Source organism: Cydia strobilella, chromosome 26 (genome assembly GCF_947568885.1).
Source record: "Cydia strobilella chromosome 26, ilCydStro3.1, whole genome shotgun sequence".
Taxonomy (NCBI): Eukaryota; Metazoa; Arthropoda; class Insecta; order Lepidoptera; family Tortricidae; genus Cydia; species Cydia strobilella.
The window spans coordinates 6,270,395-6,289,403 of NC_086066.1; the positions used below are offsets into that span (position 1 = coordinate 6,270,395).

Below are 19,009 nucleotides of genomic sequence, written 5' to 3' on the forward strand. Positions count from 1 at the left end.
ATGGTGCGTTACTCTCAAAAAATGTCTACAATCAAGTTACGTGACAGTTGCTTCATAATATTAGATGAGAATGAACGGAAGATGACGTCGGTGGCGGTTCCTGGTTAAATTCACTGGATTGCTTAAGATGAGAAATGTAACGTAACGTGTGCTATAATTTGTAATCAGTCTTGTCCAGTAAAGACTGTGAGTTTATCGTATTTCATTGAAAGCCCTCGTCATCCACGATTGAAGGTTCTGATGTGCTGTTAGCTGTTAACCTTAGACTGATATTCTATGAAGAAGACTTCTTGGGATTTAATTGTAATTGTTGCGTCTAGTCTAGTGCCTAGTTTCGTAGTATTGAGTGAATCCAGTAGATCTATCTACTATTATAAGTGCATTGTAATATGCCTACAATGAAAAATAATGACATTAATGACTTTAACTTCACTTCTATAACTTTGACTCACCATTTTAAAATAAAGACTGGAAAAAACCAACAAGGCCCAGTGAAGAAGCGGAGTTTGCTGAAAAGTTGGTGACTAAATTATGCTAATTAATAAATCATCCACTATCTTGATCTTGACTATCTTTTGTCGAGCGCCACCCATTTTGTGATCTAAAGTTCATTGATAGGTATAACCTCGATGACCTGCAAAGCGGAGCAGGCGTAAATAGATTATACATGTTTATTGTCAGACTTATATACCATATACTAAAGAAAAAGTATAAGTATAGGTATTTATTTACAAGGGTGTAAAGTTGTTGTTTTGCCCCTCGTGCTAATATTGATACCTGAGCAAGCGAAAGATTTCAAAATTGAACCACGAACGTAGCGAGTGATTCGAAAAGTGGAATCTTGACTTATATAATATCTCCTATTTACATACATTATGTACAACATACCTAATTAGAAATATTAGATTTTTTTAACTCGAAAATTGTATATTGTAACAGGCGCCGAAAATTTAACTGTAGTCTGTATTCCCAAACTGACCAACTTTTAACCTTTTGGACGCCAATGACCGATATATACGCACCGCAGGTTCAACGCCAAAGACCGATTAATCGGTCACAGACCACAGAGCAACATAGACCTACGTGCATATTCATAAAGTTCAATTTCAGTTTTAACACTTCGGTGACGTGGCGTCTGGATGACTGCTATAATGACTGCTTTTGTGTTTGACACGGCGTCGAAAAAGTAAAAAATAACTTGTGTTTTGATTTTTTCTAAAACGCAATGTATTCAGGGGCGCAGCTAGAGGTAATGGCGCCTGGGGCAAGCACCAAAGGTCACGGGTTCAAACCCCGGCTCGTACTAAAGAGTTTTTCGGAACTAATGCACGAAATACCAGTCGCTTTTCGGTGAAGGAAAAGTTTACCCTCTGGGTTGGAAGGTTAGATGGCAGTCGCTTTCGTAAAAACTAGTTCCTACGCCAAGTCTTGGGATTAGGCCAAGCGGCTCCCTTGAGCCGTGGCAAAATGCCGTGATAACGCAAGAAAGATGAGTCGATTTAAGCATTTACAAATACATAGGTATCAAAGCTCTCACATCAATCAATTTAATAGTATTAAATCATTTTACGGTTTAGACTCACTTGTTTTAGTCACTCGCGCGACATGTTTCGGATAAATCAAACCCAAATGAACATTGTTATACAATTATCATTCAAACGGCCAGATGTCCTGTCCTGGCGTTACTACCATGGGAAAGGGGGCGGTGTTTGATATGGGACGCCTCGTACCTTCGCCGCTTCCCACGTCAGCCGCAGGTACCTCACGCGTGGCCGGAGCTGCAGCCGAAACTCAAGCTTGCTCAAGCGGATCTAAAGTCTAAAGCAAGGGCCTGACACTCTTTGATAGAGAAAGATAGTCTTATTGCGATTCCTATAAGAGGAAAGAGAAAATAGTGCCATGCTTTGTCCTTATCACCGACCGGGTGGCATCATAAGTAAGAGGCGATGGCGAAATACCGAAATTTATAAGTGAAAGAGCAAAAATCCTATGCTACCCAAATTTTATATGAATATTCTTTCTCTTACCCCCGGTCGCTCGGTGACGCGTCTATAACTACTTGTATATACTATGTCTGTGGTCTAAAGCGTCAAAATCAAAAATATGGAGCATTCGTGATTCAATTATACAATCTTTCGCTTTCTCGGGACTCAAAATAAACACTCGCAAGAAAAACCAACTTTCCTCTCTTGTTGCACAAATAACCTTTAATATATTTCATTTTAAGTATTATAAGTATAAAATCACTTACTTGTCTGCGAAGGTGACCCCAATCAAACACAAGAGTAGAATTAGCTTCATAGTTGCCGAAAGCACTTATTTTTTCACAGATTTTGGTATATATCTGGTGTTTATCTATCAGATGGCTTTATGCAACAGCATAGCCATCGCAACATCAGGTAATTGCATGTATTATTTTAAAAACTTACGCTCTATTTGTATTTGCACACCTCATGTGCACTTCCCGCGTGGAATAGTGATTCCTATGACAGTTCCTCCAAGTCGATTTGGATAGGCTTAATCTAAAAATTGAAGAAATACGTTGTTACCTACCGTATTTTTATTACGATATTTCTAAATAAATAATGGTGCGTTACTCTCAAAAAATGTCTACAATCAAGTTACGTGACAGTTGCTTCATAATATTAGATGAGAATGAACGGAAGATGACGTCGGTGGCGGTTCCTGGTTAAATTCACTGGATTGCTTAAGATGAGAAATGTAACGTAACGTGTGCTATAATTTGTAATCAGTCTTGTCCAGTAAAGACTGTGAGTTTATCGTATTTCATTGAAAGCCCTCGTCATCCACGATTGAAGGTTCTGATGTGCTGTTAGCTGTTAACCTTAGACTGATATTCTATGAAGAAGACTTCTTGGGATTTAATTGTAATTGTTGCGTCTAGTCTAGTGCCTAGTTTCGTAGTATTGAGTGAATCCAGTAGATCTATCTACTATTATAAGTGCATTGTAATATGCCTACTATGAAAAATAATGACATTAATGACTTTAACTTCACTTCCATAACTTTGACTCACCATTTTAAAATAAAGACTGGAAAAAACCAACAAGGCCCAGTGAAGAAGCGGAGTTTGCTGAAAAGTTGGTGACTAAATTATGCTAATTAATAAATCATCCACTATCTTGATCTTGACTATCTTTTGTCGAGCGCCACCCATTTTGTGATCTAAAGTTCATTGATAGGTATAACCTCGATGACCTGCAAAGCGGAGCAGGCGTAAATAGATTATACATGTTTATTGTCAGACTTATATACCATATACTAAAGAAAAAGTATAAGTATAGGTATTTATTTACAAGGGTGTAAAGTTGTTGTTTTGCGCCTCGTGCTAATATTGATACCTGAGCAAGCGAAAGATTTCAAAATTGAACCACGAACGTAGCGAGTGATTCGAAAAGTGGAATCTTGACTTATATAATATCTCCTATTTACATACATTATGTACAACATACCTAATTAGAAATATTAGATTTTTTTAACTCGAAAATTGTATATTGTAACAGGCGCCGAAAATTTAACTGTAGTCTGTATTCCCAAACTGACCAACTTTTAACCTTTTGGACGCCAATGACCGATATATACGCACCGCAGGTTCAACGCCAAAGACCGATTAATCGGTCACAGACCACAGAGCAACATAGACCTACGTGCATATTCATAAAGTTCAATTTCAGTTTTAACACTTCGGTGACGTGGCGTCTGGATGACTGCTATAATGACTGCTTTTGTGTTTGACACGGCGTCGAAAAAGTAAAAAATAACTTGTGTTTTGATTTTTTCTAAAACGCAATGTATTCAGGGGCGCAGCTAGAGGTAATGGTGAAGTGTGGGACGTTCAGGGGTATAATGACAACACTGGAGTTGAGTATAGAATGAATCTTTATTGCAAATGTTGGCCTTATATACTAGTGAAACGTACATATGTTTCTTTGTTCTGGTTAATTGTTGCGTAATAATCGAATTAAAATAGATTTTCTTTGTTTGTGTTCATTAGAGCATGAATGCTACATATGGGACTGTGACGTATCAAATCAGATGGGAGATAGGTATTAGTTGTACAGGGTGATCTTCGGCTGTGGCCTACACCACAGCTTCCCCGTTTTTTTGAGACAAAAAATAGTTAATAACATAATAATATTTTTTGGCTTAAATAATCTTACTTTACTTATGGCTATGGTGTACATATGGTTTCTTAAAATTTTATTTTGGAATATAATAAAATGGTAATTAGTATTTTTTTTTATGTTTTAGTAATTCTATTTTATTTAATTCTATGGGTTATATATGGTTTCTTATAATTCTATGTTGGAATATAATAAGAAGCAAAAATAGTCTAAGTATTATCTGTGTTTACAATTTGCTTATGCTACCTGTTCCTTATATGGCTATGGAATGCATTGTTGCACCAACATGTGTTTATTGGTATCTTAACGGTTCATATTATATCTGTTTTGTTTACTGTTATAAATACAACATATTAAGCAAGTATTTAGTATTATGGTTACTAAGTTACATTGTTAAGTTATCCATAATTGGTGAATAAAAAGTATTTTTTTTTTCTAGAAAAATTTGGTAATTTATAAAAATATAAACTTACTGGATGACAAATAAAAGAATAATTCCTAATCTAAATTATCTTCTGTCAGTGTCATTGTCATTGAATATACGCGTAATTGTTCTCTGTCTCTATCCTTCGTACAAAAAAATTCAACCTGTTCATTAATTCTCTCATTTGTATACACGGTATATTGTTATTTATTTCTTTATTGTGTATACATTATTTTATACCATGAATTATTTTAACTTCTTTTAACACTTTCTTACGTGTTCAAGGACTTTCATGAATGGTAACTCGACCGTATCATGATGTATCAAGCATTTAGTGCCTGCATATATGTATCTAATACCCTCGCGTGGGAATTATGCTCGTTCCGTACACTATCGAGCTGTAGGTAAGTAAGCTTCTTTGTGGTTCGCGTTACTTGTCTTTTAAATGAGTACATATATAGTACTTACACAGCGTATTTTAGCGCATGTGTATTCAGCATGTGGTCGGCCGACCTTATTATTATATTCAATATATTTTATTTTGGATACAAAATAATTATTTTTTTATAGCGCGCTGTTACATAATAATATGTAGACTTGTTAATTTCACAGTATAGTATTATATAATCTGTGATTTCACACATCGGAATAAAATAACTTTCCGTGTGGCTTAGGACCTTTTCAATTGAGAGCTCGCTCGAATTGTTTTAGTTTCAAGGGTTCCGTTTATGGTTTGTATCTTGGTGTACTACCCCGTGGTAGAAATAAAAGCATATAAGAGTCACAATAACTTTTAGGTGATCAGGCTAATCGTTTGATTGCGATAATTATCTGATTTAGCTTTCCTATTTTTTGGTTAAAAAACTTTTTTTTCCCATTATTCTTCCGTTAATATTTTTATTTTTGCCATTTTTATTTTTTTGGGTATTTATGCCCTTTGTTCCGAAAGTACAAGACTTGCTCCGGTGCGGGCGTATATGATATGGACACCTCTTGGTCCTTTGCACCCTGTATGGCATCCTTTAGCGAGGAATATCCTCGCGATGCTACAATGGTACTTAGTTTGTCATTGCGCAGACCCTCTGCGAATTTATTTATCGCCATTTTTTCATTTAGAGGTTGCAAGATTTTATAGGCCTCTGGCTTCCCATTTGCCTGTATTACTGTGAGGTTTACGAATAATTCCTCTAACTCTTGGCCGTATCGCTCGATTGTCCTATTCCCCTGTTTTGTCGTTAATAGTTTTGTTTGTATCGCGGTTGCTGATTTCGTTGGTAATAGTCGGAGCTTCATTTCATCAATTAAATTGGTTACACTGGTATGCTTATCTGATATGGTAAGTTTTGCACTTTGAGTTAGACGAGTTTTAGTCACGAAGTTTATTAACATTTTTGCGTCTGATTCCTTGATTAGTGTAGAATACAATTCTATGGCGTCTATAAGCTGTTTAGTAACGGCCTCTGAACCGTCCATGGGTGGCAGCAGTGCTGCCGCCGTTTTTAGGTGAAAACTGTCATTAGACGTCATTGTGTCTTGTTCGTATGTGGTTATGATTTTAATTTGTCATGTAATTTTTGAATGTCAGTCATAATTGTCTGTACGTTATTTACATATAATGTTCACATTTATTGTGAAACTGAGATTTTACAACAGTCTTTACACCTTAATAAAAAAAAAATTCGCAAATTATCAAATTAACGCAGTTGTGTTGAATTTGTACCTGTAGTTGCTGTTGCGCACTGGCGGTGGGGTTAGTGGAGAAGGGCTGGTGCAGGTGAGGCGGGTGCTAGACGCTCTGCTCTGCCTTGTTGGTGTTGCGCATCATCGTTGATACCGCTTGTCGCTCAATTTTTCTTGTGAGACATTTATGTATTTTTTCCATATGGCATACATAAAAATGGCGCATATTATTATCAGCACCGCTGTGGTTGTATATGTTGTGATTGTGTTGCTGCCCGCTTGTTACGCGCTGGCGTCGTTGGCGGCTCCGTTCTGAGCGATGATGACCTCTTCTTTTCTGTCCTTGGTGCACTGACTTCCCATGACTTTAATGGTACTGGCTTTTGCTGGCGCAGTGGAGCTGGCTGGCTAGTGGCTTTTAAGCTGGGGCTGCCTCGAGCAGCCCGACTGGCAGGCGCAGTGCCATGAAGTGGCTGGCTGGCTGACTGGCTGGCTGGCACGGCTGGCACGGTGGTTGGGCAGCCGGGCAGCGTCTAAGCTGGGGCTGCCTCGAGCAGCCCGACTGTCACGGTCGCCATGAAGTGTGGGACGTTCAGGGGTATAATGACAACACTGGAGTTGAGTATAGAATGAATCTTTATTGCAAATGTTGGCCTTATATACTAGTGAAACGTACATATGTTTCTTTGTTCTGGTTAATTGTTGCGTAATAATCGAATTAAAATAGATTTTCTTTGTTTGTGTTCATTAGAGCATGAATGCTACATATGGGACTGTGACGTATCAAATCAGATGGGAGATAGGTATTAGTTGTACAGGGTGATCTTCGGCTGTGGCCTACACCACAATGGCGCCTGGGGCAAGCACCAAAGGTCACGGGTTCAAACCCCGGCTCGTACTAAAGAGTTTTTCGGAACTAATGCACGAAATACCAGTCGCTTTTCGGTGAAGGAAAAGTTTACCCTCTGGGTTGGAAGGTTAGATGGCAGTCGCTTTCGTAAAAACTAGTTCCTACGCCAAGTCTTGGGATTAGGCCAAGCGGCTCCCTTGAGCCGTGGCAAAATGCCGTGATAACGCAAGAAAGATGAGTCGATTTAAGCATTTACAAATACATAGGTATCAAAGCTCTCACATCAATCAATTTAATAGTATTAAATCATTTTACGGTTTAGACTCACTTGTTTTAGTCACTCGCGCGACATGTTTCGGAGAGCCCAGGTCCTTTCTCAAGCACTAATAGTGCGAGCAGCGTTCACGACGACCGTGTATTGCGTACTGCCGCTGCCGTAATAATAACCGTAAAATGATTTAATGTTAGTATGTCTCACAACAGTTTAAATTCGATTAATTTAATAGTACATTGTTACAAAGGCCATTCTTCTATTTAACAGTTTAAACTCTCGCGTTTCGTACACTTCATTAGTAAAGAGGATCAAAATTCCTTTCGTTATCTTGTTCCTGATCACTCTGTCACGTTTGTATTTGTATGTGTTGTTGTGTGTTTGTGTTTGTTTTGTTGATAGAAATCAATTAAATAAAAAAAGTCTATTGCATGTCTTTCTAGCGGTTGATTATATTTTACATGAGAAAAAAATCATAACTAAATTTTACATTATACAAGAAGCTACACTGTCATATTTTTGAATAAAAGATAAGATAATGAAATATAATAACGTAAAAATAATTAAATTAACGCGATATGTCAGACCCGTTAAAATTACTAAATGTATGCATTCTTCTATAGGGCCCTCCACACTCATGCGCGAATCGCGGCGCGAAGCCGCGAACGCGAGTGTAGAACCTAGTTCGCTGATTAGCGAACTAGGCTCCAGACTCGCGTTCGCGGTTTCGCGCAGTGATTCGCGCATGAGTGTGGAGGGCCCTTATGAGTTACGAGAATTCCCGCGCACTCCATTTTTTGATATCAAAATAGACCCTCAGCTCAGAGGATCACACCAGTCTTGAAAGCAGCAAATCCTATCCGAGCGCTTAATTTCTATAAGCCGTCATTTAACAAACTCCCGGTGGATCGGTGCCGCTGTCGTTCTATCGGTCTCCGCGTCCGACACGTCGAGGCGGCGCGCCTCGCTCTGTGCGTGCGAGCGGTGGCCGCTCCCAACGCCTGAGGACAACACTACGTTTAGTACTTATGTTTTGAGTAGGTACGAAAACAACACCGATATAAAAGTATCGATGTGAACTAGAACATATTCATCGATAACTCGTTTTGGAATCCCTATGCTTTGCATGTTATTTTTTGTTTTATAGCGTTTCGTTCCTTAACGTCGCGGCAAAAAGGCTAATGAATTTGTACGGCGTCGCGCCGCGACGTCAAACGTGTACTAACCTGGAGGAGCGGCGTCACTAGCCTGGAGGAGCGGCGACACACTAACCTGGAAGAGCGGAGACACTAGCCTGGTGGAGCGGCGACACTAACCTGGAGGAGCGGCAACACTAGCCTGGTGGAGCGGCGACACTAACCTGGAGGAGCGGCGAAACTAACCTGGAGGAGCGGCGACACACTAACCTGGAGGAGCGGCGACACTAAACCGGAGGCGCGGCGACACTAACCCGGAGGAGCGGCGACACTAGCCTGGAGAAGCGGCGACACACTAACCTGGAGGAGCGGCGACACTAACCTGGAGGAGCGGCGACACTAGCCTGGAGGAGCGGCGACACTAACCTGGAGGAGCGGCGACACACTAACCTGGAGGAGCGGCGACACTAGCCTGTAGGAGCGGCGACACACTAACCTGGAGGAGCGGCGACACTAGCCTGTAGGAGCGGCGACACACTAACCTGGAGGAGCGGCGACACTAACCTGGAGGAGCGGCGACACTAGCCTGGAGGAGCGGCGACACTAGCCTGGAGGAGCGGCGACACTAGCCTGGAGGAGCGGCGACACACTAACCTGGAGGAGCGGCGACACTAGCCTGGAGGAGCAGCGACACTAGCCTGGAGGAGCGGCGACACTAGCCTGGAGGAGCGGCGACACTAACCTGGAGGAGCGGCGACACACTAACCTGGAATAGCGGCGACACTAGCCTGTAGGAGCGGCGACACACTAACCTGGAGGAGCGGCGACACTAGCCTGGAGGAGCGGCGACACTAACCTGGAGGAGCGGCGACACACTAACCTGGAATAGCGGCGACACTAGCCTGTAGGAGCGGCGACACACTAACCTGGAGGAGCGGCGACACTAGCCTGTAGGAGCGGCGACACACTAACCTGGAGGAGCGGCGACACTAGCCTATAGGAGCGCCGACACACTAACCGGGAGGAGCGGCGCTGGGCCCTGGCGCCGGCGCCGGCGCGGACTCTCGCCGCGAGTAAGTGTGGTCGTGATCGGATGGCAAGGATCACCTGCAACTGTCAATGCAATGAGATGGAGATTATGGACGAGAATGGCTGTTTCAACGGGTGATAGGTGCCTAAATTTAATGCCGAATATTAGTTTCGCCTGGCAATTTTGAATTGAGAAAGGTATGTTGAGATGGTTTGGACACGTGGAAAGAATGAGTGAAAGAAGGCTAACAAAGAGAGTGTATAAGGGAGAGGTAGAAACGGGAGTTGGAAGGGGCAGACCTCGGCGGACTTTCTCTGATCAGATCGGGGAAATCCTGAAGAAAGGCCAGGTCAAGAGCACCCTAAACCGGCGAGCGTGTATGAGGAATGTTATGAAAGTGAAGGCAGCGAAAGAGATATGTCAGGATCGTAGCAAGTGGAAATCCGTGGTCTCTGCCTACCCCTCCGGGAAATAGGCGTTATTATATGTATGTATGTAAAATTTTGAAAATTCTGTAAAGAAATGCGGAATACGGATAACAGCGGCTTTACAGAATTAAAAGAAATATGGCACAAAAAATAACAATGAACAATTATAGGGTTATTAAACGGGAACCGATTCCATAACGTTAAAAAATATTCAACTCCGTAGACGATGACAATTTGCTAGTTCCTTTCCAAAGAAAACGTTCGGCCAACCAAAGCTGTACCGTGACCTATCGAACCGCGCAGTATGCGGGCTCGTGTCCTCCGTGGGTCTGCTAGTTCCTTCCCAAAGAAAACGTTCGGCCAACCAACGCTGTACCGTAACCTATCGAACCACGCAGTATGCGGGCTCGTGTCCTCCGTGGGTCTGATACCTGACCGCCGGTCGACGACCATCCACTGCCGACTGCCCGTCGGCGGCTGCGCCCCGTCGTTGATTCGCGATACCGGAGCACTGCTCGACGGTGGCCTTAAAAAGGTCCTGATGCAGGCAACTACGGCCAACAATGCCGCGGAACGACGGGAAGAAAAGCGCACTCCAAGTTATTATTGGCAACTTCAGAAGAAAACGTTCCTCTCGATTAAAAGGTTAACTTGACGGAAACAAGGAAAAAATTGAAAAATATTCGCGGACCACAAACAGATCTTTCCACGTCAATCTCAAAATCCCTCTGAAGTCCCCCGAAGAAAACAAATTTATTCTTTCCGAATCAGAATTGAAATTCAAAATGCAACGCAATTGTAACCTGCTAACATCGAAAACATCTCAGTCCAAAAAAGGTTCCATGTGTTTTTATAGAGCGCCATCTAACCGTACTTGCGTGAATCAATTCACACTGTACGACACGACTAAACAAACAAGCAAACTAGACATGACAGACAAGCAATAAGTAGTTTCCAAAATTGACGACAGGTGTAGCGTCATGCTACAGTATGTGTAAAATAACAATACCAGGCATGCATAGAACGTAAGATTATTAAGCTTCTTACCTTTATAATGTCCTTCAAGGTCTGGTGAACAATTATTTGTACTTGTAACATCACACTTGTAAAGTATCTCATTAGTATGTTTACTCTTATGGTAACTACCCATTTTACCCTACCCAACCAGCCTTTCTTGCAGAGACTATCAAAACTAAACTGGTCACATTTGTAACGCGCATCATCAATGTGTTTCATTACATGAGCTTGCAAATCACATGTACTAGTCACACTTGTAAGGCTTTTCACCAGTGTGTTTCCTTACATGAACTTTCATATTACTCTTTTGGGCACAAGAGTAACTACACAGATCACACTTGTACGGCTTTTCACCAGTGTGTCTCCTTACATGAACTTGCAAAGTACTCTTAAGGCTACAAGCGAAGCTACACAGATCACACTTGTACGGCTTTTCACCAGTGTGTTTCCTTACATGAACTTTCATATTACTGTTTTGGGCACAAGAGTAACTACACAGATCACACTTGTAAGTCTTTTCACCAGTGTGTTTACTTACATGATATTGCAAAGAAATCTTATGGGCATAAGCGAAACTACACAGATCACACTTGTACGGCTTTTCACCAGTGTGTCTCCTTACATGACCTTGCAAACTACTTTTTCGGGTACAAGCGTAACTACACTGGTCACACTTGTAAGTCTTTTCACCAGTGTGTTTACTTACATGTTCTTGCAAAGTACTCTTATAGGCACAAGCGAAACTACACAGATCACACTTGTACGGCTTTTCACTAGTATGTTTCCTTACATGAACTTGCAAAGTAGTGCTATAGGCAAAGGCGAAACTACACAGGTAACACTTGTAAGGCTTTTCACCAGTGTGTTTCCTTACATGAACTTTCATATTACTCTTTTGGGCACAAGAGTAACTACACAGATCACACTTGTACGGCTTTTCACCAGTGTGTTTCCTCACATGGACTTGCAAGTCATATTTGCGTCTGCTAGCATAGCTACACTGGCCACATCTATATTTCTTCTCATTAGTATGCTTCCCCATATGCCTAATTAACTGTGATTTTCTAGTTGTTGTATATTCACAATGAGCACATTGGAAAGTTTCAAGTTTGGCGCTCGGTTTCTTCAGTGGATTTTGTCCTGCAAAGAGAATGTTTTATTTTACCAAAGAGGATATAATAGGATAAAGCGGTACTGTCAGTCTGTCATAGTAAATTTTGTAGCCACAGTAAATTTATTGCCATCTATCGACACACGATTAAAACTAAAAATGAAGATGTATAAAAATACCATAAAATGTATATATTTATTTTTATTTTATTTATTTTCTTAATGAGACATCTTATATATAGGTTTAAAGATATTTATTCTCATAAAAGACATACAAGTCACTTACACGAGAACAGAGTTATAAGTAAAAGTTATCCTATTTACGGTAGCATTAAAGTCGAGCTCGAGAGGTACACGCTCACACATTTTTTTTTTTTAAGGTGGGTAGTGGTTTAAAATGTATTGCGATAATTTAGTTTTAAACGCATTGAATGAGCCTGTCCCTCTCAGATCAGACGGTAATTTATTATAAAGCTGTGCACCTTCATATGTAAACATTTTTTTCCCTAATTGTGTTCTTATCTTCGGTAGCACAATGAAACTTGCACGACGAGTAGTGCGTTTGGATATTTGCTTCTTCGTTATAAAGGCTAAGTTAGTATGGAGTGCGCTGTTTAATATTTTCCTAACAAGAATGCTGGTACTATACATATACAATTGTTTAATGTTCATTAGGCCATTAGTATATATATATAAGGATACATGTTTTATTTATTTGCATTAATTATTTTTATATGATTTTGACCCATGTTCTTTCACTGATATGCGTTAAAATTGTTAAATAACAAACCAAACCGTCAACGCCATCTATCCGAGAGTAGGTCAAAGGTAGTGGCGCCATCTGATCGAAAATCAAATTTATTATTATTATTATTATTATTTCATTTTAGACAGGCAGCTGATGCTGGTACGTCTAAATCATAGTTCACTTAGCACAGTTAGCATAGTTTGTCTAGTCTATTTTTAAATTGATTAACACTTGCAGAGTTCACAACTTCTGAGGGTAATTTGTTCCAAGCCTTTACTACTCGGTTTGCAATAAAGTGTTTGCCGATATTTGTTTTGTGCTTTGTTGTTATTAGTTTAAGGTTGTGTCCTCTTGTGCGCGTGTTTGAGTTTCGAGCGAACAGATCGCTTAGTTCTGGACAGTCGTAATATCCGTTAATTATTTTGAACGTTTCGATCAAGTCGCCGCGTTCACGCCTTTTTTGCAGTGTTGTCAGGCCCAGCTTGACTAATCTTTCTTCGTATGAAAGTGACTTTAGTTGTGCGGGAATTTTAGTGTATCTACGCTGCACTCGCTCGATCATGTCAATATCTTTTTTGAAGTATGGATTCCATATCTGAAAGCCATATTCCAGAATTGGTCTTATGTAGGTCTTATATATCTTTAGCATTGTTTCGGTGGTGAGGATACGAAAAGCTTTTCTAATTATGTAGATTATAGAGTTAGCCTTTTTTACTATTCGTGAAATATGGGGTTCCCACTTGAGATCATTAGACACTATGACTCCCAGGTCTTGTTGGGTCATGGTTCCTGCTAACGCTACGCTGTTTAAAGTGTATGGCAACTTTGGGTTTTTGTTGTGCATGTGGAGGACTGTGCATTTAGATTCGTTGAGGTTTATAAGCCAGTCTAGGCACCAGTCCCTAATTCGGTTCAAATCTGACTGTAGTTTACTATGGTCTATCATGGGGTTTACAAAAAGCTTAGAGTCATCTGCAAAGAAGCTGAAGTTGGATTCGATGGTGGTTTGTAAGTCGGTAACAAATATGCTGAACATTGTGGTTGAGATGACCGATCCCTGTGGGACGCCGCTCCAGACATCAAATTCGTCAGAAACACTGTCAGCGATACGTACTCTAAATTTTCTGTCGCTTAGAAATGATCCTATCCATTGTAGAAGCTTTCCTCTTATGCCAAAGTGCTCGAGTTTGGCCAGGAGTCTATGATGGGGCACTCTGTCAAAAGCTTTTTCATAGTCCAGGTATATCACGTCGATTGGTTCTGCCTTATCCAGATGGCTAGACCAGACCTTGACACATCCTAGTAGGTTAGTGACAGTGGATCTTCTCTTCATAAAGCCATGTTGTTGGTCGACAATTATATGATTCCTATCTAGGAATAGCCTTATTTCGTCGTTTATAATAGCCTCCATTAGCTTAACTGCTAGACAAGTTAGACTGATTGGTCTGTAGTTGCTGGGGTTAAGTTTGTCTCCCTTTTTGTAGATAGGTGTCACTAAAGCGTTCCTCCACTTTTGCGGCACGCTTGATGTGTGAAATGACTCCTTCATTATATGCGTAAGAGATGGTAGAATAGCTTTACATTTCTTTAGCAAGACTGCTGGGATTCCGTCGGGGCCCATGGAAGTGTCTTCACGTAGCTTCTTCAATTTGTTCCAAACTTTATCTTCCGAAATAGTGACGTCACATAAGGATTCCTGGATGCGAGGGCATGCAATAGGTGGTACCGTGTCGTGTGGCTCCTTAACATAGTTACTTTCAAAACGTTTGGCGAGGGCATTCGCAATGTCAACCTCACTTGTTACTGTCTTGTCTCCATCATGCATAACACGGGGAACTGAAACTTTTGTGCTTAGTTGTTTTCTAATGTAGGCGTAAAACGCCTTAGGTCCGAGATTTAAAATGCGGCTTTCATACTCAGTTCTAGACTGCCTAGTTAAACTTAAAAGTGCATTATTAAGTGTTCTGTAGTGCTTGTAATCATCTCTGCATCCTGTAAGTACATATTTGTCCCATGCCTTTCGTTTGTCCTGTATTTTTTGTTTTATATTCTTGTCAATCCAAGGTTCCAGTGGTGGTTTGCGCGGTGGCCTCACGTTCGGTGTGTGCTTGTTGGCCACCTCGAGGAAGGTGGATTCAAATGCTTCCCATTTGCAGTTAGTTGTATTATGTGTGCTTACTAAATTTAAAAGATTGCGTTCATATAAGGCCGAGTCTACACTCTCTGTGTCTGTTTTGAAGTAGTTTTTCCTGTTCGATTTTATACTTTTACTTAATGTATTATTGTTTTCTATTTGCATTGACAGTAGCAAGAAATCATGATCGGATTTGCCCACAGGCGGTTGGTGTTTAACAGCTGTAATAAGGTTTTCGTCGTTCGTCATGACCAGATCAATAAGGGAAGACCGGTTGCCTTCTCTGTGTCGAGTGGGTTTTTGGACCAATTGATACAGATTGCTTTGTACGAACATTTCCTCAAACATATACTCTCTTCTATTGTCGCTATGTTGAATGTTTGCTAATGGCCAGGTTATCTCACGGTAATTAAAATCTCCAGTAATGATGACGTTACACGATGTGGACGCAGAGGATATCTCACTTATCAACATTTTTTCTTCATTTATACAAGAATCTTCTGGTCGATAGATGCATGCAAATAAGAATTTGTATTGGTTTAAATTTATATCTAACCATAGCGTGTCAATAGACTGGAGAGAAGAGTAGCTGGTATTTACTTTAGCTAGTATTTGTAATCCACATACCTCCTGAGCAACATACACAGCGATGCCTCCGCCTCTTCTGTCAACCCGGTCCTTCCTGTATAGATCATAACCCGGAATACTCACTAAGTTATTGGGTATATTCACATTTAACCATGTTTCAGTCACAGCTATGATTATCGGCTTGGGTTTGCATGTAAGAACACGAGTATGAAGTAGGTCGAATTTAGGTTGTAACGAGCCTAGGTTAGTGTATATAATGATATTGTCTAAGATAGGTAGAATTGTATTGTTTTGTTTGCATGTTGTCGTTTGTTTTGGTGTTATTGTTGGGTGGCTTGGTTTTTTGATGAAGTTATTATTTTAGGGCAACCGTTTATGAATTTAATTGTAAGGTTTTCCTCTCCTTCATTGGTGCGTTCCTCCAATTCTGTGCGTAGAATTTTTAGGTATTCTTGTTGTGAAGGTGTTTGGTCAGACTTGATGTTCTTGCCATTAGAGTGCCTGCCTTTGTTTTTAAGAATCTTCAGTGCGTCGTATTTGTTGTTAAATATGATTTTGGTTGGTCTCGGTCTGGGTGAACTGTTACCTGGGCGTCCGAGACGCACGACCTTGACCCCGGACATGTTGACCTCCCCGGTTATAGTGGCTACAATTTTTTCACATTCTCGCACATCATGCTGGTTCCTTTCTTCCGGTTGGTTAGACGAACTTTCAGGTACATTGAAGACAATGACATTTTTGGCCCGTTTTTTCCGCTCAATCAACTCTTGAATGACCTCTTCCCGGCTCGCAATGTCATTGCGCCTTTTCAAATCTTCGACCTGTTTTTGGAGCTGTTGTATAGACTGCAGAATGTTTGGGAGCTCGCGCATCGTTTTTTTGCAGTCCGTGCACAAGAATTGAACCACTCTTTGGATTGTTTTTAACTCAAACACGCGCACCTCTGTTGGTGAGAGGCCTGCACATTCTTGGCAGAGTTTGGTCGAGCAGGAGTCACAACCAATGACTATACACTTAGCACCACTTGATTTATTACACTTCGAACACTTCATTGTTGTTTTTGATATTTATTAAAGTATTTTTATTCTATAAAATTATATAGTTGATATTAGTGTGTTGTGGGTAGGATGATACACTGTTTTAACTTTTAGTACAAATTTTCACTATTTTGATATTATTTTTCTTGGATAACACTTGTGTTAGAGTATTTCACTATATTTCACAGTTATTTGCTGATATTTATCGTAAAAAACACTTTTAACTATTTATTTAAACACAGAGCACAGCAGAAGCTTGCTATCGCGAACGCGCCGAACTACCCTCTCTTTTTTTAATATTAAATTTTCTTGATTTTCATGGCACGTTTTTTCCTTAGACTGTATCCATCTATTACGGAGTTATATCTATCTTTGATTTTACTGAAGCAAATACAGGGAGTGTATACATTCATTCATTCATTATTTATTCATGAACAAAGGTTGGGTATTTATAGGGTTGGTCCTGGTCACGCTCGCTGATTAGCGAACTAGACTCCACACTCGCGTTCGCGGCTCGCGCATGAGTGTGGAGGGCCCTTTAAATTTTATAATCGGCCCGGCGAATGATGATTCCTATGACAATTTAGTTTTGTATGGAGTAACTGTCAATGTCAAATGTTTTTGGACTTTTTTTGGTATTTTAACACATTTTTTTATTTAGAAATGTAACAATAAGGGCTATCGTTTTTTTGCTCACCAGTTGGCGCCTATGTTGATGGTGGTCCAAAAGACTAAACAACAGCTGTCAATCATTGAAGTGATAAGTGACATTTGACATTTCGAACTATGGAAAAGACCACCATCTACACTAGCGCGGAGTTGCTTGACGACCGCCATCTTGGCGACATCGAGTCGGGATTAATTTTTTGTTTTTGCTCATTAACGTTGTTTGAAGTGTAATACTGATAGCTTATTATGCAGTAAACTAATGAAGACGTGTGCGGATAATGAAGAATTAATCTAGATACGAGTTTATCCACCGTTTTGGCGTCAACGCCAAGTAGCTCCACTTAAAACGAACTAAGAGCAGAATCATTAGGGAATAGTTCGGTCTAGTACAGTGGAGGGAATCGTGTCTTTTTGATTTTAGTACATGTACTACACAAGCCTAGTGTGCGATAGAGATAGGAACAGGCGTTTTCGAAATTCCTTGTGATAAGCATCCTTTCTTTAGAGAGAGCCCACAACTGTTTCTTTTTTTGTATATGCGTTAGTAGTTGGTGGCAAATTCATTGGTTCATGTATTAATTAATATTACTACCTGTAAGAATTATTGTAACGTTTGTGCCCAAATAAACATTTGAAAAATTAAAAAAAAAAAAACTGACCTGTTGGTGCGCGCACACCGCGCTGCTCCACTAGCACGGGGCCGAGCACTAGCTCATCTTTAACGGCGTGGTCGGTGTACAGCGCCGCCGCCGCCGCGCTCACGCCGAGCGACTCGTCTTTTACACGCACATCTAAGCACGAAGGTTCGGCTTTTATAGACAAACCCTCGCACCTGGGCTCGTCTTGTACACACACATCATCAAGCAAACGCTCAACTTTCACAGACACTCTCGAGAACGTGGGCTCATCTTCACAAGGCTCAGCCTTCACGCAAACACTCTCTATGCCCTGTAACGCTGACTCCATCGTCAACTAAAAACACTTTTAGGAGTTTTCGGCATGGACTTTAACCTAAAAGTTAAGTTATTCAAGTAAGTAGAGGTAGGATCTTTATTCTTGATTCAAAATATATTAAAAATTCAATGACTATTCATATAATAGCTCCAAAAGCAAAACAAATAATCGGCTCAGTTGGTTTTTAATTAATGTCAATGTCAAATTATTTGACATTTCGTGAAAGCAAGAGCGTGCGTTCAAATATCCATTATGTTCCGCACAGTCAGTGTTGCCAACTCGGAATTTGAAAAAATGCCAGACTTATGTCTAAATTATGCCAGAAATATGCTAAGTAATTTTGAAATGTGCTAAAAAAGATGCTAAAATATTATAGGTAACAAAGAACCGGCCATTATGACATGACATTGACTATACCATAGATAACACAAAAAGATTAGTGGATGTAGACGAGACAATTTTTCGCACAATCTGATTGACAATTTAATTGGTAACGCGTGAAGGCCCTCTACATTCATGCGCGAATTACGGCGCGAAGCCGCGAACGCGAGTGTGGAGTCGATTTCGCTGATTAGCGAACTAGACTCCAGACTCGCGTTCGCGGCTTCGCGCCGTGATTCGCGCATGAGTGTGGAGGGTCCTTATGAAAAAAAGGTCGCGGTGCGGTGCGGTAGTCTGTTACGGCTTATTATAATTCCTCGTATGTATAAAATTTCCTTTGACGGTTGTGCCATGGATTGTCTATCACTGCCAAGTAGGTTTCAAACTTGGCTTAGGGACATAATCAC

At 40.5% G+C, this 19,009-nt stretch overlaps 1 protein-coding gene across 1 annotated transcript; it reads right to left on the reverse strand.

The window, feature by feature from the left end:
* Nucleotides 1–8,210: 8,210 nt before the first annotated feature.
* Nucleotides 8,211–18,388, reverse strand: LOC134753281 (zinc finger protein 782-like). Its single transcript, XM_063689127.1, has 4 exons — nt 17,927–18,388; nt 11,012–12,121; nt 9,525–9,619; nt 8,211–8,371 (listed from the first exon to the last, which is right to left on the reverse strand). Exons 1-2 carry the CDS (start codon nt 18,231–18,233, stop codon nt 11,226–11,228), a joined length of 1,203 nt encoding a protein of 400 aa, XP_063545197.1. The 5' UTR covers nt 18,234–18,388; the 3' UTR covers nt 8,211–8,371; nt 9,525–9,619; nt 11,012–11,225.
* Nucleotides 18,389–19,009: the final 621 nt, after the last annotated feature.

Bases quoted from the DNA above. Each gene is read 5' to 3' on its own strand.
- LOC134753281 (XM_063689127.1), bottom strand. From the start codon at position 18,233: ATGGAGTCAGCGTTACAGGGCATAGAGAGTGTTTGCGTGAAGGCTGAG. The intron at 12,122-17,926 runs GTCAGTTTTTTT...TTCTCTTTGCAG, and splicing joins CGGTGTGCGCGCACCAACAG to GACAAAATCCACTGAAGAAA.